Source organism: Protopterus annectens, chromosome 14.part0, assembly GCF_019279795.1.
Source record: "Protopterus annectens isolate FY-2018-M chromosome 14.part0, PAN1.0, whole genome shotgun sequence".
Classification (NCBI taxonomy): domain Eukaryota; kingdom Metazoa; phylum Chordata; order Ceratodontiformes; family Protopteridae; genus Protopterus; species Protopterus annectens.
Window position 1 is genome coordinate 42322510 of NC_056748.1, and position 23692 is coordinate 42346201.

The 23692-nt window shown below is 42.6% G+C and overlaps 1 protein-coding gene across 2 annotated transcripts in view; it reads right to left on the minus strand.

Annotated features, from left to right (window-relative positions):
- LOC122788855 (annexin A5-like) overlaps nucleotides 1-23692 on the minus strand; it is a 379122-nt gene that overhangs the window by 311603 nt on the left and 43827 nt on the right. For both annotated transcript variants that reach the window (XM_044055751.1, XM_044055753.1), the window contains exon 3: nucleotides 17491-17581. In XM_044055751.1, the coding sequence (XP_043911686.1) occupies nucleotides 17491-17581 (91 nt within the window). The remainder of the gene's footprint in view (nucleotides 1-17490; nucleotides 17582-23692) is intronic.

The window sequence follows — 23692 nt, forward strand, 5'->3', positions numbered from 1 at the left end:
TTATTTTTCATCATAACCGTGTGTAATGCAGCGGTGTTCAGCCTTAGTGTCAATAGTCATGACATCGATGTTCCATACTGCCAGCAGCAGTCCGAGTGGCCTTTAAGTCCACAAGACTTTGCTTAACTTTCCATAATGGAACCATGTTGGTAGTGTGTAGTCCTATGAAAGGTGACCTAGCCTTTGTACAGTTCCTTTTGTATTTCTGCAATTTCTATCATGACTGAGATGCATGAGATGCATTTCATGCAACACTGGCTCATTCATCAAATGCATAAATGTACTTCCAAAACACTTACCCCAAATTGGTGGTTCCTTTCCAACACTTCCGAAGAAATAAGCCAAGAATTTTAGCACCACATCTGCACTGTTAAAGCTGTAGGGAATACTTAAGTACTCCTTTTTCTACTCCTACGCCGTCTGCCTCATCTACGTCAAGTCATTCAGGGATTTTCTTTGGTCTTCACCATCTTTGCTAGCATCTCTACTTCCAGCTTCCCTGTTATTTCGCAGTGTTAGAGAAATGTACAAATTGTATAGTGTACAATTCTGCACTTAAAGGGTTAAGAGTGAATACATTTATTCTATGTAAAATGTGTAAATACTGGTGGTCTCTGTAAAAGCTGCAGACGCCCAAATTGTTCTTGCTGTGGAATGTTGAGATAGGGGCCTCACACTAGCAACAGATAAATGTTAGGAAGAGACAGTTACAGGACCACTACTCAGAAACTGGGTTTGACAGGGCAAGCCCTGTGGTCAAGCTAAATTCTGAGAGATGTTTTTGTAAGTCAGCAATTATCTGATAAGCACCTGCTGTGTACGTGCAAAGAACTGTATAAAAACAGCAGACTGAGCTATTGAAAATCAGAAACCTTGTACCTACATGCTTGGTCTCCTTGCTGCAAGTAATAAAGGATGGCTTGCTGAACCTTACATGAACTGATCTTTGTATTTTCTTTAACAGATTGGTCCTTCGAGCCGGAACCCTCGCTTCACTTCAGATCAGACAGCCAGGTGGTCAATCACGTAGGCTCAGGTAAGGTGGGTTTTGCTATTCTGTATTTTATTCAGTCAGGGACAGGAAACTGCATTTATTTCTGTTAGGTTGTATTTTATTCAGTCAGGGACAGAGAAAAACTGCAGTTCTGTTATAGACTGGGTGAACAGGATAGTAGGAGGTTAGACAGTCATTCTGAAGAGACTAAAAATCCATGGTACACGTAAAAATTGAAGGCAATAGATAAAATTAAAGGTAACTACGTAGTGAGCAAATAGGTAATTATAACTGTGGTGCAAAAACATCAAAAGACCCACCATTAACAGAAGATGGTAAATATATGCAGGTACAGCGCGCAGATAATGTTAGATATTTTTCAAAATTGGTAACTAAGTAAGATTTTGATGGAAAATTAGATAAATCCTCGCTTCTCAAATTGATAAAGCAATTAAAAGCAGACTCCAAGGGGCATGTTAAAAAACAGCGACAATTAGGAATTCCCCAGGCACACAGATGGCTGGAGGAAGCAAATAGAAGAGACCAGAAAGAAAAAACTCTAAAACAATGTTTTTAGATAAAGAGGATCACCACTTAGTACTAGCGTCGGCAACCCTCCCCCACCAGCATACGGGGCAAGTAATCAACACAAGAGTGCCTCCTTTATATCCTGTAGTTACAGGAGGGGAGGACTCTGTAAAAATAAAGCTAGTAAAGTTAGGGGTCCAATAAGGACTAGGTCCAAAACAAAAAACACAGATGACTATGATAAAAATCTCGAAGTCTGGCGATTGTTTAGTGAAACCCAGGCCATGACTAGTGGGGAAGAAGAACTCTGTCCTCTTACTGAGGTACCCAATCCCAGAGCAGGTCAGAATAACCAAGACCCTACTTTATTAGTATATAGACCCTGGAGTACCAAAGATATTCCGAAGGCCACTGAGGGTATTCCCCACCCAAGGGACAACTTTCAAAAATTTTCAGAGGACCTGCAAGGTACGAGTAAGTTATAACCTGAATGGAGAAGAGATAAGTGGCAAGACAAATTATAGGTCCAGACTGGCTCATGGTCTGTGGTGATTGGAACCCTCGTGACACTCAGCGGAAATCCCTTCCACATAACAGCGTAGGATTATAAGCCCAGGTGACAGGGCTTACAAACCAAAATTTTGACAAGTGGCGACCACAGGCAGACTGGACCTGTATTAAATCAGTGTGTCCAGCAAGAAGGAGAGTCAGTCAACCGCTATTTTGCTAGGCTCACCGATACTCAAGCAGCAGACTCCCCCTATGAACAACAGTTAAAAAATGCCTTTCTGAAGGGGAGCAGGGCTCCTATTAGTAGTTTTGTTACAAAACACGTGGTAGATCGTACAAGCAGATTACAACCACTGCTCGAGTATGCAAGGCATGCTGAGAGGCACTTTAATAGCAAAAAGAAAAAGAAAATGCAGGTATTTTCATTAGAAAATGGGGCTGAGTTATGTGTGTGGTACATCCAGGAAAAAGGCAAAAATAGGGAAGGTAGGCAAGTCTGACCAACGGTGGGACACAGAGGGGAGAATGTTTTAAATGCGGGGAAAAAGGTCACATGGCAAGGGATTGCAAGAGAAATAATAGGACAAGGACGGATGAACAAAAAGGTGATAACTGACTATATGATGGACAGGAAGCACAAGGAAGGGTTACAATACAAAACAGGATAAATGGTAATGGAGAAGTAAAAATAGAGGCAGCACAGGATGGTGGAGGGGATGACAATGAAAATTAAAGTGATGAGGTATTGGGACTAGGGGCTTCTGTGCTTGGAACTCTTTTTAGCGGATATCAAGCCAGAAGTCACCCTTTTGGTAGAAGGAAGAGAGGTTAGCTTTGTGTGATTCTGGGGCTTCACGGACCCTGATACATGCCTCCAAATTACCGGAGTGTACACGGTCTTTGGATTACATATTTGTCAAGGCTGCAAATGGGAAGCTATACCAGGAGCCTCTCTCAAAATTATGATCACAGATCCTGTAACAGGGTTGACACAGAAGTAAAATTGTAGTGTCTGCAAAATGCCCAATAATCTCTTAGGCAGAGATCTGATACAGTTATTTGGCATAGCGGTGGTTCCGACTATGCAAGCACAATGACAGACTGACATCTGTGAAGTGCATGATACCTGTGTAGTGCAGCCAAGAGGTGAGATGTTTTACTGGTACACTGAGGACCTGGATTACTACTGGCCCAGGGACTGTAACCAAGGAATTAATGGATTTGGCCATTAGTAAAATTTCCCTCGTTAGTTATTAAGAAGCAGCCATTACTGCACTGCACCCTGTATTTTCGTGACACACAAGGGCCAGATGGGGACTACAGAGATAAGCTGTTTAAATATCCCACAGCAAGGCTAGTTGTTATGTATCCTATACTGGGACACGATGGGAAATAGCATAGCCAGCTGCTCTCTGCCTAAAGAAATAACGGCACTTTACAAATCTGACCTCCTACCACATGTAAGCCTCACTAAAGATGAACACAAAATGGGTAGAGTTGGGCAGGAAGATTACCAGATGGGAAAAAACAGACCAGGGAGGAACTTTCAGAGCAGGGAGTGCAGGTACAAAAACTGAACTGGGTAACTCAAATTAAGCCTGCAGTACACCTACATTTTCACAAACATACTTGACAAATACTCCTGTTCGAGGAAGAGAATCCTCTGAAAGGTATTCCAGACAAACTGTGGTCCACAGGGAAATCAGATGTAGGCCTTATTCGCATGGCAGGACCAGTGGTGATTACTCCAAAAATCATTTAGACCTCAAAAAACGTCAATACCTGTTGAGAAAAGACGCAGAGGCAGGGGATAAAGCCCATTATAGCTGCACTCCTCAAAGGTGGTGTGTTAATTGAATCTCCCGATTCACCATGTAACACCTTTGTTCCCAGTTAAGAAAGCAAATGGGAAGTGGCGCATGGTTCAAGACCTGCAGGCTGTAAATGACGCAGCTATACCTAGGGCACCTACGGTACCTGATCCACATACACACTTAAATGTGTTAAAACCCCATCAGAAATATTTTTCTGTAGTAGATATTAGTAATGCATTTTTCTCAATTCAGATACATCCGGACAGTAGATTCTGGTTTGCATTTACGTATCAGGGTAAAAGATACACATACACTTGACTACCACAGGGGTATTGTGAGAGCCCCACGATATTCTCACAAGATATGTCAAGTAACTTAGCAAGACTTAGCCCACCAAAAAAATAGTCAAATCCTGCTTTATGTTGATGATATCTTATTAGCAGCTCCCACTTTATAAGCTTGCAGAGAGGATACGCTAGCATTGCTACGATTTTTAGCTGAGGGACAAGGTGAACAAGGAAACATTGCAGCTTTGGAAAAAGCAGGTCCGATATTTGGGCTATATAATATTTGATGAAGGTAGAACCTTGGATGAGGACAGAAAAATAGCTATTTTGCAGGCTCCAAAACCCATTACTAAAAAGGAAATGTCCTTTTTGGGTATGACTAACTTCTGTCGAAGTTGGATTCCATATGCTTTGAAAATGGCACCCTTGTCTGACCTCATATACAAAAAGCCTATGGCAGCACAGGACCTAGTGATTTGGACACCGGAAGCGGATTTAGCCTTTTGTAATTTGAAACAGTTAATAGCGTCTTTTGTCTTGGGGTTACCAAATTATCACAAGCACTTTTTTCAAACTGCAGACTGTAAGCATGGCTACATGACATCAGTCATGACGCAACATGGGGATAAGCAACGTCCCATTGCTTATTATTCATCAGTTAGATCCAGTAGCACAGTCCTTACCCCACTGTGTTCAAGCAGTTGTTGCAGCTGCTATGGAAGTGCAGGTTTTGGCCTCAGTGGTTTTGTTTCACCAACTCACCCCAAGGGTCCCTCATGCAGTAGCAATTATTTTGTTACAAGAAAAGGTAGCATACCTTTCCCTGGCTAGACAGCTCTCCTGAATGACCATTTTGCTGAGCCAGCCTCACATGACAATTGAACGATGCACAACCCTGAATCCATCAACTCTGCTCCCTACCCCTGTAGATGGTACTCCACATCATTGCATGCAGGAAATCGAACAGACGACATTACCTAGGAAAGACCTCACAGATATACCTTTAACAGATGCTGATCTGACATTATGTAGATGGCTCATACAAAAAGAACCCAGCAGGACAGAACCTAGTGGGCTATGCTGTAGTATCTGACAGATTATAGAGGCAAAACCCTTACCATGACATTTGTCCGCACAGGCGGCAGACTTGGTTGCACTCACTCATGCATGTACTTCAGCTAAAGGTAAGCGTGCAAATGTTTTTACTGAGTGTCAATATGCTTTTTCCACGGTGCATGTGTTTGCACAGCAATAGAAAAACTGAGGTACGATTACATCAACTGGTAAAACCATAAATCATGCACAGCTTATATTAGATCTTTTAAACTCCATTCAATTACCTCAGTGTTTAGCTATCTGCAAATGTGCAGCTCACACAAAACAGCAGGATGTTATTTCAAAAGGTAATGCAAGAGCTGACGCTGCTGCAAAGCAAGCAGCCGCAGAAGCTTGTTTACACCTTGTAGAAGATTTAGAACCCTCTGAAAGTCTAAATTTGGACATGCTACAAACAATGCCATCATTGACCACACAGGTAGAAAAAAGGCGTTGGTTAAAGCAGGGGGCCATCTTCAGAGACTGTACATCTCAAAAGGGAAACTTCTATTAACCTCTAATCTTTTTCATTATGCAGCATTATTGAGCCATTGGCAATGCCATGTCTCAACAGGGGGAATGGTACTATAGTGAACCAGGTGTTCACTGCATATGGATTTTCAAACTACTCTAAAAAAATTTTGTTTAGCATGTCAGATTTGCAATCAATATCATGAACAAGGAGCAGTACGGCTCAGGTTAAGGGAGTTTCCCCACACCTCCATACCAGTTTCACACCATTTGCATGGATTTTATAGAATTAAATAAATGTGAAAATAAAAGTACTGCCTTGTCATAGATATATTCTCGAGGTGGGTGGAAGCTTTTCCAACCAGGAACATGGATGCAGCTACAGTAGCAAAGGTTCTTGTGAAAACTTGTTCCTAGGTTTGGCATTCGGGAGAGAATATATAGAGACAACGGAACATGCTTTGTAAACCAAACTATACAACAGCTAAGTAAGTTTTTTGGTATTTCTCTAAAATAAATCATTGTACTTATCCTCAGTCTGCAGGGTTGGTCAAAATACATAAATGGTATACTTAAAAGTAAACTGAGGAAACTGATGGTTGAAACTGGGAAAACCTGGCTGTACTGTTTACCCCTGGCACTGTTGAACATGAGACAGTTCCCTCAGCAAAAGAACTGACCCCATATGAGAAACTGTATGGGAGGGCATATTGTACACCCCAATGGAAACTTCTCATGCCTTCAGACCAGGAAGCTGATCTTACATTAGCTGAATATATGAAGAAACTGTTAAATTCTAAACATCTGTTGCAGTCTAATTCTGTTTGTTTCAGAGCAGACAGAGACGCCGGAAGTAACAGTGATGCCAGGAGATTGGATGTGGATCAAAATAGTGAAGAGGAAGAACTGGGCATCACCGAGGTGGGAAGGTCCCTACCAGGTGCTTCTTTTGACACAGACTGCAGTAAAGATTGCAGAGCGAGCTTCGTGGATCCATCTGACACACTGCAAGTTAGTGAAAAAATTCAAATTGGGTAAATATCTTACCTCTCCCATCGGGACCCTAAGCACAAAAGTCTGGCTACGAAGGGGGGGTCAGATCAATAGGAACTGATCTGTCTCAAACACAGTGAAGCAATCATCAGTACTAAGGTCCTATAGGGTAGAGAATAAGATAAAAATACCCAGATTAAGTGACAGGATTGCACCAAAGAAAGTTGAATTCCATCCTTTTGGGAAAACCAAAGAAAACAGAACATGGAACGACAACCCTTTGCACAAAAATATTGTGTGGTAATCTCATCGACCGTTATTGTGGTAATTGTTTTTCTGCTATGGCCATTTCTCTTTTCCACCACATTTACTGAACTTAGCAAGCGTGCAGCATGGCATCCTGCTTTCAACACATCAGGCTATCAAGTACGCATATGCAGATACCCTTAATGTTTCTAATTGTTGGATCTGTGCAGCTATACAAATTTTACATGGAGGATTACCTTTAGTGGAGTCTCCACTAAATGTTACCGAGACATGGACAAGCTTGTTGAGCAACACGGCTAATATTACGTCTGCAAATGTGGTTGCCTTAGAGTTGTCCCGCCGTCAAAACGGAACTGTGTGTTTTCAGAAACTTGGTAAAACTAGGGTAGGGTGGAGCCATTGTAACAAAACAGTGGTTTATAACTGCACTGCAGACAATTCTGGTTGTGGCAAATTTCTCATCTATAAGAAAACTCATTAAAAACTCTATAGCCAACTTTGTTCAGGAAATGGAAACTGTCTATTGGAAAATGTTCAGAGGACTGCAGGACTTTGGGGATCGCTTCGAGTTTATCGACATCACCATTAAAGTGGAAGATGGTTATTTTGTGTGCGGAAGAAAGGCATATAAATGGCTGCCAAGAAAGTGGTCCGGAAGCTATTTTTTGGGCTATCTAGTTCCAGCTATACGACACATGTTAACTTTACCTCAAGGGAAAATCCAAAATGTTCGAGAAGTTAAAAAACCTGCCAATCCAGTAGGCCGAGTCGATGCATCATGGATATATCACCATGACCAGACTCACGTCAGTGATAAAAGGACTGTTCCACATGGCTCTCTGTGATTACATCATATCATGGGCCGGCATAATACCTCAGTACAGAGCGGTAAAATCGATTTGGGAACGGAGAAAGTTGTCCAAGCTGCTTGAAACATTGAGCAATGCAACCTTTTCCACCTTGGAATTGGTGACAGATGAACTGACCGCTATGAGAGCAGTAGTGCTTCAAAATCGTATGGCACTATTTCACCCTGGCAGCAAAAGGAGGTACTTGTGCGTTAATCCAAGAGGAATGCTGTTCATTTATCCCAGACAATGAACACGAAATAGATAGCCATCTCGAAGTGATTCAGCAAGTATCTGCCTTGACCAAGCCAGATCAAAATCCTTTAACAGACTTTTTCCAGAGATGGTTTGGGGGATGGGGCAGTGTCCTGATGAATCTGTTGATCGCCATTTGCATTGGAGCAGCAATATTGATGTTCTGTGGGTGCTGCTGTGTCCCCTGCATGTGTGGACTGGTAAAAAGCACTATAGATGCCTCAGTCTCAAAGAGCTTGTACCAACAAAGTACTGAATATGAAGAACTACTAAAATTGGAGGCGGAAGAATTGTTTACTTGAGCCCAAGCCGAATGACTGACTGCAAGGCCCTGGGTGGAAATGGTCAAGAGATGAAATGGACTTGTTTTAGACTCATTAAACAATAAGAATAAAGTATTTAAAGGGGGGAAATGTTAGAAAAATGTACAAACTGTATAGTGTACAGTTCTGCACTTAAAGGGTTAAGAGTTAATACATTTATTCTATGTAAAATGTGTAAATACTGGTGGTCTCTGTAAAAGCTGCTGACACTTAAAAGTCTGTTGTTCTTGCCGTGGAATGTTGAGATAGGGGCCTCACACTAGCAACAGATAAATGTTGTGTTAGGAAGAGACAGTTAAATGACCATTACTCAAACTGGGTTTGACAGGGCAAGCCCTGTGGTCAATCTGATAAGCACCTGCTGTGTACATGCAAAGAACTGTATAAAAACAGCAGACAAACCTTGTACCTACATGCTTTGTCTCCTTGCTGCAAGTAATATAGGATGCCTTGCTGAACTTTGTGAATTGATCTTTGTATTAACACCCAGCTTGACTCTTGCTGTCCCATCTCATCTTTATCAGCTCATAGCTTCTTGACTTACAGCTATATCACCACCTGCCTGTACTGTTATGCACCAAGCAGACTCCTACTCACCCCCTTAAGGCAGTATTACTACACACTTACTGCAAATTCCATATCTGTTGCGCCTCCAGACTCAAAATACTCACTAATGTATCTACCTTTGCCTATAGTACTGATATCACAACTATGCTCCTCAAAATGACAGCTTGCCTACATCTATTTTCTCCCTTGTACCTGGAATCACAGTAAAGCTCAATTTCTATACAGAAAATGATCTCAGATGTAAAGATACTGTGCTTAGCAGCTGTACCCCAATTCACCACATTTTATTTCTAGTCAGGAATAAGTATAGTCTCTCCTCACACAGATGGACCACTAAAAATCAAACTGGGATCAGTTTAAGGGGTGCCAACAACTACACTCTTCAATGTTAGATGGAGTCTCATCTGCTTTTTCTGCTGTACAGACACACACACACAGCCAGACACACACACACACACACACACAGCCAGACACACACACACACACACACACACACAGCCAGACACACACACACACACACACACAGCCAGACACACACACACACACATACAGCCAGACACACACACACACACACACACAGCCAGACACACACACACACACACACACAGCCAGACACACACACACACACACACACAGCCAGACACACACACACACACACACAGCCAGACACACACACACACACACACACACACACACACACACACACACACACACACACACACACACAGCCACACACACACACACACACACACACAGCCAGACACACACACACACACAGCCACACACACACACACACACACAGCCACACACACACACACACACACACACACACACACACACACACACACACACAGTGATGCACGGCCAGACACACACACACACACACAGTGATGCACGGCCAGACACACACACACACACACACAGCCAGACACACACACAGCCAGACACACACACAGCCAGACACACACACAGCCAGACACACACACAGCCAGACACACACACACACAGCCAGACACACAGCCAGACACACAGCCAGACACACACACACACACAGCCAGACACACACACACACACACACACACACACACACACACAGCCAGACACACACACACACACACACACACACACACACACACACACACACACAGCCAGACACACACACACACACACACACACACACACACACACACACACACACAGTGATGCACGGCCAGACACACACACACACACACAGCCAGACACACACACACACACAGCCAGACACACACACACACACAGCCAGACACACACACACACACACAGCCAGACACACACACACACACAGCCAGACACACACACACACACACACACACACACAGCCAGACACACACACACACACACACACACACACACACACACACACACACACACACACAGTGATGCACGGCCAGACACACACACACACACACACAGCCAGACACACACACACACACAGCCAGACACACACACACACACACAGCCAGACACACACACACACACACACAGCCAGACACACACACACACACACACAGCCAGACACACACACACAGCCAGACACACACACACACACACACAGCCAGACACACACACACACACACACACACACACAGCCAGACACACACACACACAGCCAGACACACACACACACAGCCAGACACACACACACACACACACACAGCCAGACACACACACACACACACACAGCCAGACACACACACACACACACACACACACAGCCAGACACACACACACACACACAGCCAGACACACACACACACACACACACACACACACACACACACACACACACAGCCAGACACACACACACACACACACACACACACACACACACACACACACACACACACACACACACACACACAGCCAGACACACACACACATAAAGCCAGACACACACACACACAGACACACACACACTCCCAGACACACTCACACAGCCAGACACACACACAGTGACACACACACACACACACAGTGATGCACGGCCAGACACACACACACACACACACACACACACAGCCAGACACACACACACACACACACACACACAGATGCACGGCCAGACACACACACACACACACACACACACACACACACACACACACACACACACACAGCCAGACACACACACACACACAGCCAGACACACACAGCCAGACACACACAGCCAGACACACACACACACAGCCAGACACACACACACACACACACACACACAGCCAGACACACACACACACACACACACACACACAGCCAGACACACACACACACACACACAGCCAGACACACACACACACAGCCAGACACACACACACAGCCAGACACACACACACAGCCAGACACACACACACAGTCAGAGTGGGAAACAATATTGAAGGCTTTGGCCAGGTCAAGGTAGACAGTGTACAGTGTCTTTGCCTCATCCATGGCTTTGGTGATGGTCTTAAAGTTGACCAAATTTAATAGGCATGACCCCCCTCCCATTGATGAAACCAATCTGTGTGGGATCAAGTGTTTTGAGGTCGTCAGTGTCCCTGTTAGAGGTCCATGATCTGTTCCATGGCCTTGCAAATCAGGCTAGTTAGGCTGATGGGTCAATTTCCTGGATCGATGGATGCTCCACCTTTGTGGAGAGGGATGACAGTGGCTGTTCTCCACTTGGCTGGGACAAAGCCAGTACTCAAGCTTTGGTTAAATAGGGTGCCTACTAATAGTGCTGCAAGTTCCTGCCTGGATTCACGTAGGATGCAGGGATGTTAACAGGTCCCATGGAGGCTGTATTTTGTGCCCTTCAGAGGGAAAGGATGACTTGCTTCCTAGAGATAAGGGGAGGGTGCAGGTGCTAGGATGTCCTGATTTACTGATGGGGGGGGGGGGCGCAAAGGGGTGAAGTTTTTGCTGAACCTGTCTGCCAGCAGGTCAATATCTGCAGTATTTGTGTATGTTGAGCAGATCAGAGTGCTTCTTTTGAGATTACTAAAGATCATAAAACCTTCACATATATGTCAGATATGGCAAGTTTGGACTTGTTGCTTTGGAGGATTTTATTAGTGCTCTTATTTGCTTGCTCAGGCTAAGGACAGATTGCTTCCAATTAGGCACCAGCTCCTTGGCTCTGGACAGCAATTTACTTTTATTACAGAATTTACTGCACATGTCCACCAGACAGATTTACTCTTTCTGGAAGATGATTTTTGTCTGGTTGGGTAATCTGGATTCCATGCAGCTACATAAATGCTTGTATAGTACTTTGACATAGGTTTGGACATTTGTGCTAGTACCTATTGACGGAGAAAGGGCTGTGAAGATATTTATACCTACAATCAAGAGGCTGTAATCAGCGTTGGAGAAGCTTGTGTTTGAGCCTAGCAAGGAAGGGGGGGTGGGAAAGATTGTGTTGGATCTTACTAGGGAGGATGACACTGCAGGTTTGCTGTAGTGGTTACTCATGTTAGTTAAGAAGTCCAAAATATCACCTCTTGTGGGGGGTGACGACCAGCTGGTCCAAGGCATTTGCACTGACTAAAGGAATCACTGAGCATTTGTTTTGGCATGACTAGTTCCTCCAATCTATGGTTGGATAGTTAAAGTTGCCCAGTATCAGGGCAAAAGGTTGAATCTTAATAGATTAAGAGATCCAGATAGGTGGAGTGGGCATCTTGAGTCAAAGTTAGAGGTCTGTAGCTAGCCATGATTCGAATACATGGTCTTGTCAATGGGTAACTGCACCCAGAACATCTCCTATGGGTCATACTTTGACCAGCCTGGAGGTGTGCATCTTTAATATATACTTAAACTCCACCTCCTTTTGCTTTCCTGCCCACAGTTTGAGATCAAATGTATGATAGGATGACTAAATTAGCAAGGCTGGGGTGCTCAACAGCTTTGGACCAGGTTTGTGTGACTGCACAAATGTCAGCATCTTCCAGGTTAAGAATGCTTGCAATGAGTGCAGTTTCATGTTTAGACTCAGCATTTAGCAGCATGAAGTTCAATTTGCATTTTTATGAAATTTTCATGTTAGTTTTGACCTCATGCCATGGACTAAAAAGGCACTATGGGGTAGGCAAGAACCTTTCCAGACGTCCAAAGCCCAAATGATACAGAAGCAGGCCATCTCTGGCAAAGCATCATGGTCTGCTGATCATGTCTTCCCAGGCTGTCTAGTACTGGACCCCCTTGGAATAACACCAGAAACAGCCAGTTAAAAGTCATTTTGTTTGTATTTGGGCATCATTCTGGTTGATTTTCAATGCTGCTTAAGACTAGGGACATACCTGCCTGGGACACCTGGGACACATTCAGCAAGCTCAATCACAGTCCACACATGTGCATCTCACAACAGAGTCTCCTAGGACTAATATTGGTTTTATGGTAGTTGCTGTGAGACAGGAGTGTGGAGGGCTGTGGAGTTGGTGTGTTTTGCCTCGGAGGTCTCATGTTTGGTTATTTTTTTGTTGAGGACCTCTGCATATATGGGTGTTGTCTGAGGTGTGGTGTTTGCACGGACAACCTTCTTAGTGCCAGATATACTGGCATGTGAGAGAGGGAGCATAGACTTTAGGTTCTTAAGTTCTTAATGTAATTTCATCTCTGCGTTCCTAGGTGGTAGTAGAGGGTTGTCTCTGTGTACATGATGCAGTTGCTATACTGTCTCAGGATACCTATAATCAACAAGACTGGCAGGAGAAAACGTAAGAAATTGTCCATCCATATTTGTCAGAAACTGAAGGAGAGAAGCCAGAGCCAACAGGGTAAAGGATAGAAGGTCTAAGAGAAGGAGTACAACTAGGAGATCACACAAGTGCTAAGGGGAAATCTGTAGATGGAATACCTCAGTGGGTTAAAAACAAACAGTGCAGCTGCAGTGCATGGCGTGCAAACAGGCCCAAACCAGCTCAAATGTGGGGTTTAAGTACCAGAAAATATAGAAGATATTAGTAACAAATCTAGTCAATCCTGATGGCCCCTTATTTCCATACCAATCAGCTTGTGCCAGATAAGGGCCAGGCAGCCCTGCTACTCCCACTAGCAGAGAAGATAGGACCCTAGTAACACAAAAACCATAGGATCATGGAAGTTACTAGGCTAATGGCCCTAGGGCCCTTACAGGCCTAGCCAAGTTCTTACCCTTATTTCCACAATCTGCACCTATTGCCACATTGCCACAGGTGAAACCCTTGGGGGTGAATTTATGGTCACCCATCCAATTGTCCAGATTGCATATGGATACAGCAAACTGTACCTTAACTAAGCTACTCAATTTAAAGGACAATGGGATTCTATTAAATGCTCAACTTCTGTCCTTTGTCCTTTCTTCCTCCATTTACTGTCTTTGCTATGAATGCAGCATTTAAAATATTTTAAAATCAGCTCTCTCCACCAGAACAGTACCTTACTGTACTGTGGTAGTTTCACTTTCAAAAATCTTTTATCCTGCCCTGAGAAAGCTTGCTGCAGTCTCCCATTCATTGATGTCAAGGCCAATGAATACTAGTAGTTTTCTGGTCAATACCCCCCCCCCAAACTGACATCACCATGACCAGCCTAAAAACCCACCCATGCTGTGATTTCAGTTCCCTGGTCCTTCCCCTACCCATACCGAAAGTAAAGGCTAGAACAAGGAATTTATACAAGAGTCAAATCTCCCACTGTGAGCCGTCAATCACAGCAGATAACTGTTCAAATGATCCTTGGCAGGCTTCATAAAAAAAAAAAAAAAAACTGCAGTTTAGCCATTCTAAAACCCACTTTTGAAATTCTGTTCAGTAGCATTTGCACTGTTTTAAGTAGTCCTTGAATGGCATTAAATGTACTTCAACCCGACTGAAAGACAGCAATGTATGCATCCAGTACACACGTGTACACACACACACACACACACACACACACACACACACACACACACACGTACACACACACACGTACACACACACACGTACACACACACACACGTACACACACACACGTACACACACACACACACGTACACACACACACACACGTACACACACACACACGTACACACACACACACGTACACACACACACACGTACACACACACACACGTACACACACACACACGTACACACACACACACACACGTACACACACGTACACACACACACGTACACACACACGTACACACACACACGTACACACACACACGTACACACACACACGTACACACACACACGTACACACACACACGTACACACACACACGTACACACACACGTACACACACACACACGTACACACACACGTACACACACACACGTACACACACGTACACACACACGTACACACACACGTACACACACACGTACACACACACGTACACACACGTACACACACACGTATACACACACGTACACACACACGTACACACACACGTACACACACACACGTACACTGCATTGTGGAATACCTAGATGCAGACTAATCAGAATTGGTTCAAGATGCCAGACCCATGTGATCAGAGAAATTACATATACAAATATTTAAAAACCTCTAAATAGTCCCATAGTGTTAAAATGTACGAAATGCCAAATCATGAAGAAATAAATGAAATCTGTGGGTGCAGTTGGTTAAGAACACAGTAAAGCTCACAGAAAATACAGACAATCCGCTTACAAAACAGAACTCTCAGTATGAAAAACACAGTTAAACAGAAACAAAAGGCAGCTAATCAGTAAATTACTTTAAAATGGTGCAAATGTGATAATTAGCTATAATGCACAGATAAATGATAGGCAATTGCAAATGCAGTAAAGCACTTAGACTGGTCTTGACCCCCAGGAATTTAAAACATCCCAGAGATTTGCCATCCATTCCCTGTTGCAGTACCTTTTTTATGTGGCATAGGCAACTTATTCAAGGACAGCAGGCACTGAATTATAAAGTAAGACTGTATCAACCTCGTTATTCGCTACAGATTTCTAATGTGGAATTATTCAGATGAATTCTGTAAAGATTGCATATATTGACCGATATTGGTATATTATACTGACAGAAGCTTGATTGGCCTTTTATGGCTGAATATTCTGAAATGGGCAGTTTTGTTATTTGGTTTCATTGCTTACTGGAAAAGTGCTCAAAACTAAAGTTTTGAAACAGTAACAAATGGTGCTGTATGATACAAGGAATATAATTTAATGCAATCAGGAAGGCGAATCAAAAAACATACTGTATATGCATGTTCCTAAAAACATGTGCAAGGGTCCTATGGTTTGAAAACAGCCCAAAGGTAAACTTAATCCACCACTAGCCAGATGTATTCTTTGGTTGTGGGATTCAATGCTGTTTCAATGAAAAAAAAAGTTTAAAGGCAGAGAAGTTTACTGTTTGTGCCAAGTCAGTTTTCATTGCGAGACTATTGTTTTTGTTTAGCTATCAGTGTCTGTGCTATAAAATTTGCAATAAAGTTTTAAATCCAAATATCTGTAATTGTAAAGATAGTAAGTACACTGACAGATTTAAACAGTGTTTATGGTAACTGGGTAGAAATAGTCAAGTAATAAGACACTGGAATGACTAAGGAGGGAGGGAGGGCAATCTAGCCTACCTTGGGCCTCCCATTTGACCATGATCTGGCTGAAGTAGTGAAGGAGTACAGTATACACAATCATGACAGTTACTGGTGATCTGTTACTGTCCAACTCTGCCCTCCATTGGTCAAAAGACAAGGGTTCAAAAGCAAGGCAAACCATCTGCTTCTCCTCCAACCACCTCCTCAGGTCTTCTGTTGCTAGGATGACAGAATGAAAGGAATACGTTCAGGGTTTGCAGTCTTAACTACCAAAAGCTGGTGAGGGACAAAAGCACCTTGTGATATTGCAAATACCACTCTCACTAGGTAGTCGAGTTACCTTTTCCTTCTGAAGGACCCCCACAAAACACAATAGGTCCATGATTTAATGCTTACCCAATCCTTTCATGGCCTGTGATATTGCAAATACCACTCTCACTAGGTAGTCGAGTTACCTTTTCCTTCTGAAGGACCCCCACAAAACACAATAGGTCCATGATTTAATGCTTACCCAATCCTTTCATGGCCTGTGATATTGCAAATACCACTCTCACTAGGTAGTCGAGTTACCTTTTCCTTCTGAAGGACCCCACAAAACACAATAGGTCCATGATTTAATGCTTACCCAATCCTTTCATGGCCTGTGATATTGCAAATACCACTCTCACTAGGTAGTCGAGTTACCTTTTCCTTCTGAAGGACCCCACAAAACACAATAGGTCCATGATTTAATGCTTACCCAATCCTTTCATGGCCTGTGATATTGCAAATACCACTCTCACTAGGTAGTCGAGTTACCTTTTCCTTCTGAAGGACCCCCACAAAACACAATAGGTCCATGATTTAATGCTTACCCAATCCTTTCATGGCCTGTGATATTGCAAATACCACTCTCACTAGGTAGTCGAGTTACCTTTTCCTTCTGAAGGACCCCCACAAAACACAATAGGTCCATGATTTAATGCTTACCCAATCCTTTCATGGCCTTCCTCAGAGCTGCAGCATCCTTCTCAGGATCAAAACCTGGCACATCCTTCACAGTGCCTTTGTAAACTCTTCCCTGAGAATAAAAGGTATATAGAAATGTCACAACTACCACAAATTATAGTACAAAATATGTCTTACCACGTGCCTCTAAATAAAGATGGTTTCTGTAAATGGTATAACCTGGTCTGTGCAACCTTTTTTGTTCAGAGGCTACAGAGAAAGAAAACATGTTAAACCTTTAACTATTCGAAAACAAACCAATTTCTCCATCAGCCAAACCTCCAACATGTTTTATAGCAACATGTTTTAGAGAGTACTTTACAAGGAAGCCTTGGTATGACCAGGAATGAATAGAGGTAGATTACCTGGCACTGAAGATGGAAGTAGTGTAAAATGCTTAAGTCTATGGTTGGGGTCAATAGAGATTATATTTATACTTTGGACATTTAACAGAACTCTGCACTATGAACATTAGCTCCATCTCGGGTGTTTATCAAGTAGCTGTGAAACACTGCAAACATGAACCACAAAGCATGATAGAGAATGAAGTTTCACATGGGGTCACCCATTACCAACAATTCAAAAAATGTTGAGAAAACCAAATATAGTAGTCCATGAAAGACCAAAAGTAGCACTGATCATTTAAGCTACTACACTTCGTCACTAGTGTCCTTGTACAGAGACAAGGTCATAAAATACCAAAAATTTGCAGGCAGAAAGGAGGCAAATGTGGAAGGTTACCAACCATTTGAATAGTGGTAGGAGCAACCGGTCTTATAAAGACGTGTCATATTTAGATGCATTACCTGTACATGTAACCCCACAGGAATTGCAGGAGTGGTCAATTCTGGGCACATTGCAGGTGTTGTGAAGAGCATTTCTGGTCAAGATAGACATACTAATGTCATTACTATAATCATACTTTGACTTAGGAATGGGACCCATTCCTGATATGGTATTAGAAAGCCAAAAGACCTGGGGGATTGAGCAAGAGATACCAGAGATGACAGACACTGCTGCTCTTAACCAATCAGGGTCAAATCCAGAAATTAGGGAAAATTATGGACATTACACATTTTTTGAAGTTAAATTTTACAATTGTCATTTTATTAAGAATTTACCATCTTCTCTCCAAAAGTTACTCGTTTTAGAAAGTATTTAGGAGGAAGAAGGATATCAAAAAAATCAGGGACATCCCAGAAAATCATAGGATGTCAACAGGTAAGACAACAATGATGAAGTTCCTGTGTTTTGTGGAAAGTGCAAATAAAGTGAAGTCTCATTGACTGGCTCCTGGCATGTGTTCAGTTTTCGTTATTTTGGAGGGTTATTGCACAGAAGCTGGCATTCTATTTAATTGTTGCCTTCGCCATAGGACACTTTAGGTGTATGAAGAGAGTCCAGTACCAGTCAACTGGTCTGTCAGACAGATTTGCTGGAATAACAAAGGATCACTTTGTAAGGGAATTATGGAATACACATGACTGAGGATCCAACTACTGAACATACCATAATTTCACAATTAAAAGTTGAAGAGCAATTAAAGAACCTTGTTTCCATAGGTTTATACTCTTCCTTACAACTGGGCTGTAGGTAAGCGACCCATGTGTCCAGTCAGTTTACAACAAAAATGTGGTAAAGAAATAAGACCAACATGCAAGAAATTAGATTATATGCACATACACCAATTTCTTATACATGAGCAATCCGAGTTTGGACAGCGCAGTGGTGCAGCAGTTTGCTTTGCTACCTCACAGCAAGAGGTTGCCTGGTTCAATTATCAGCTGTGGAGCCTTGTGTGGAGTCGGCATGCCCTCCCTGCATTTGTGTGGATTTCCTCTGGGTGGTCTGGTTTCCTCCCACGTTACAAAGACATGCTTCTAGAGCATTTCTCCCCAGGCCTCCATTAAAAATTGGCTCGTCCCAAGTCAGACTTCCCAGTAAACGAATGTTAAAGTAGGAGACCGATGCTTTAGGCTAGAATTAGTATTTGTACGTTTTTTTTTTTTCCCTCCAAAGACCTTCAGGTTGTATGAGAGATTTATATATTGCCAAAGAACATGCATAGTTTAACTTTCAATTTACAAAAGTTTTTTTCAAGTTAATGTCAAAACATACATGGGAATGTAAGTGCATGTATACGGCAGTGTTAATACCTAGAACTAAAAGTTCTTGTTCATTAAACAGATGATTTTATACCATTAGAAAATGTAACCTTTTAATCCAAGGGTAGTTTCCAGCCACATAGGAGCAGTATGACCTCGGTTGGCTGTTAATGTTGTCTAACATTAGCTATCAAAAGCATAATGGAGGCTTAATTCATATTAATGGATGAAGCAATCTCTAATTTGCTATTACCACCACCTGTAATCATTAGGCGTTACAATGTAGCATTAAAAGATAAACTAAAGTATCATGGCCTCCCATTTAAAGCACCACTCCACATCTAAAACGTGGACAGAGAATAAATTTGGGAAGTCATAGGAGTAACCTCAATAGGGCTACCAGGAAAGTGGAGGAGGAGATCCTTCTGCTTTATTAGACCTGGCAATTGTTGAAAGGTGCTCCAGATGACACCCAAGAATAAAATGGGTCGAGCACCAAAGCATTTCATTTTTAAATGCCTGAATTTATACCAGAAAAGGAAAGTGCTGGCTGAATGTTCCTAGCATGGGCAGCATGTGAGAATCTTCCCACTGACTGAAACTAGACACCACTACAAATGGGTTTTGAACCACCGGCAAGATCTAAGAAAACACACCGTTATTGGCACTTGATTTCATGCGTTATTCATGGGTACAGATCACTTTGGACTGGTCAATAACTCATTAAAATTCAGCTTCATATTTGATTTTGTTCAAACTTGAAATTTCCATTAATGGAATTTCAGGTGTTCTTACAACTTGCATTACAAATTGCAGCCTGGTGAGTTTTGTACCTTTCTAAGGAATTTAATCCTTGGGTTAGCTCCTGTAAGTGATACCAAGTCCACAAAACCCAAGACAACAGAATGTTGCCAGATATTTGGGTAATGTGGTAGATGGAGAATCAATTTCATCTGGCTATTTACAAAGACATTTTTTTAGTTTGTTAGCACACATTTTTGTCTAAACATGACAGCAGCTGTGAAGGATGACCAGTGACATTCTCTGAACTGTTAAACCACATTAGTGTCCTACATTTTGGACTTATTTTGTCTACAGTGGAGCAGCACCATGTTAAAATCACACCACCAAGGTATAAACATGCTAAAAGGGTTTCTCAAACAGGTTTCCAAACTGATCAGGGAACCTACACATCATACCTGGAATTAACAACACTCACTATCCAGCCCAATACCATACTTGTGGGTGATTTTATCTACCCCTCCAATAACTGGGAGGCATATATGGCTATTAAATATACAAGCCCAAAGATGGACTGAATTTAAATACCCTGAACTGTTGGAGTGCAGACCAGCTGGGGATCAAATATCTTGGATCAGGTACTACCAAATGAATACTGCACACACCCCCCAAATATGCAATTTCCTCACTGGTAAGATCAGATCACAAACTGGTCTCCTAGAAACAAAGGGGAAATTAAACCCACCCCCAAACCAAAAAACAATTTGCCAAGGCAAACTACTTCCCATTAAGTGACAGCATAGCTAATCCCAAGCTCACCCAAATCCAGAAAACATAAGTCTATGCAGAGAAGTACACAAGCCCTGTACATCCACAATCTGCATAGAAATGTTATTACCAAATCAAAATAAGCCCAGATAACCACAAAATCAAGCCACCCTGGTGGACCTCTGGTCTTAGGCTGTAGAACAAAAGAAAAAACCCTGTTAAGAGGGAATGTGCACAACACAGCAATAAATTCCTCATTAGTATAAACAAGCAAGTCAGGGCACTAGTCAAGTCTCTAAAAGCAGATAGAGTAACTCTAAGGCATTTTAGTAATGTCCACAGTCTAAGTGGCAACACAATATGCAAAATTAGATGGCATTGCCAATACTCAGCCATAAGAAATAGCAAATCTGCTGGCCAATAAATTCCGTTAAAATTTCCACTTCCCCATCACCATCCCGCTCCCTTAAGAAATACCCTCCCATCACCACTGTGCCAATTGTCATCTTATCTACTGCACTCTAAAGCTAAAAGCACTGCTTCAATAGGGCCCAACAATATACAAGGTTTCCTCTTAATAGCTTACATCAGGAACCACCAAACCCATAAGGATTTCCCATTTAAGCATAGCATCTTGACCAGCTTTGGTCCAGATAGACTGGAGAATAGCTATGGTCATCTGTGCTTGAGAGGACAGTCAGACCCATATGCTTGACTAGCCTTATTTGTAAGGCCATAGAAAGAAAAAAAATCATGGACCTGATAACTGCCATAGGAAATCTCCAAACACTGGACCTAACCCAGCTTGGCTTAGTCAAGAGCAGGTCATGTCTACTAAATGCCTACTAAATCTGGCAGACTGAGAAAGTCACCAAAGCCATGGATACGGGCAAAATAGTACATGTTGCCTACCACTACCTTATCAAGGAATTTGACAATTCCCCAATCGCGTATTATAAGTAAACTCACAAAACCCTACATCACAAGATTGGCTCATGGACAGGACACGTGTAGTTAAAGTGGTAAATCCAGTTCCAGCAAGAGGCCAGTTACTAGTGATGTGTGACAGGGCTCAGTGCTGGGACCACTCAAGTTTGGAATATACTTGAGACACCAAGCACAATATGTAAGGCCTCTGGATGAGTTTGCCAATGGCTGCATGATGGGGCAATCACTAAATTCCCAAAGATAGAGAGATCCTTCAGGAGGGTCTAAATCAGGCTTGATGTCAGAACTGTGGCCTGAAACTAAACATGAAGAAATGCATTATTGTACCCTTTGGGAAATCATAACCTTGCGAACTACAGCATTAACACACCCCCTAAGAGGTGACTCTGGTGAGGAATCTAGGTACACAGATGGTCAAAGTTCACACTACTGTCACATGTCCACAGTGATGAGAAGCCCTATGTGGCACAACTTGTAAGTAAAGGTATGGCATCCAGAGAGATTAGGGTACCACTGTACACAGCCCTCAGACAAATGAGAGCAACACTGTACTTGGAATGTACATTTACAACAGCTGGAGCGACCTCAGAGCTTCATTAAGAAAATACAAGCTGTTAACATGTCCCTTTATGCCAATTCCTATACACTATTAAGGGGTGACCTATGCCTGACCTACAGGGCCATCACAAATCAGCCCCGATAACTGCTACATATCCACAAGACAAATGAGGGTCATCTGTTCTAGGGATCTAAACTGGTTCAGTGAATCACAACATGCTGGAGTCTTGGAGATTGATATGAATAGGAAGCCTATCGCAAAGAAGGGGTAGAGACCTTCCCTGGCCTTTATCAAGACCAATTTGGATCAATGGATGGAGAATCAAATTCACAGCAGGGGTGGTGCCAATGTCAAAAGGCAATCTGTAAAATCTAATACTGAATGCATAGGCACAAATCCATGCCATCCTCTAACCCAGGGGACATCTAGGAGGTAAAACTGGGTTTTATTGACTAGGCTTGTAAGGTTGTTCAGCCATTAGCCTGGTCATCTGTGAATCCTTACATGCTGCTCTGTCAGTTGCTAGAGACACTAATCAAACTTGGGTTGGCCGAGCCATAGTTAGGCCTTTATCCCTCTATGCCAGAGTGATTACGCCTCTTTCTAGCGACCTGTACCCAATCACTCCAACCACTGGGTATCCCCAGCATGGTAGTTACAGCCATCTGTTGGAGCTATAATTGTGTTTTTGCTTGATTGGTTGATTACTATCACATGAAGTTTGCATTGAGCTCAACACATTCAGGAGTAAATTTTAGTCTGAAGCACTCATTACTATGGAAGTATGAATGATATTTTAAACAGTTCCTGGATTACTGTTCAGTATGGCGTTTGGTGTCTTTTGTATGACACCGGTCATTACAATTCAGCTATTTCGGAGCTCAAATTACAGCTGAACAAGATGGATTTGTTAAGTGGGCTGCTACGTATGCTACCCATGGACCAGAATGGATACCAAATCAGTAGCCATCACATTCTTTAATAAAAGGCATCGCATGCTTAGTACAGCCTGATGTGGTAACCAGACCCTGCTAACACCCATCAACATTGGTCTATTTTCCTT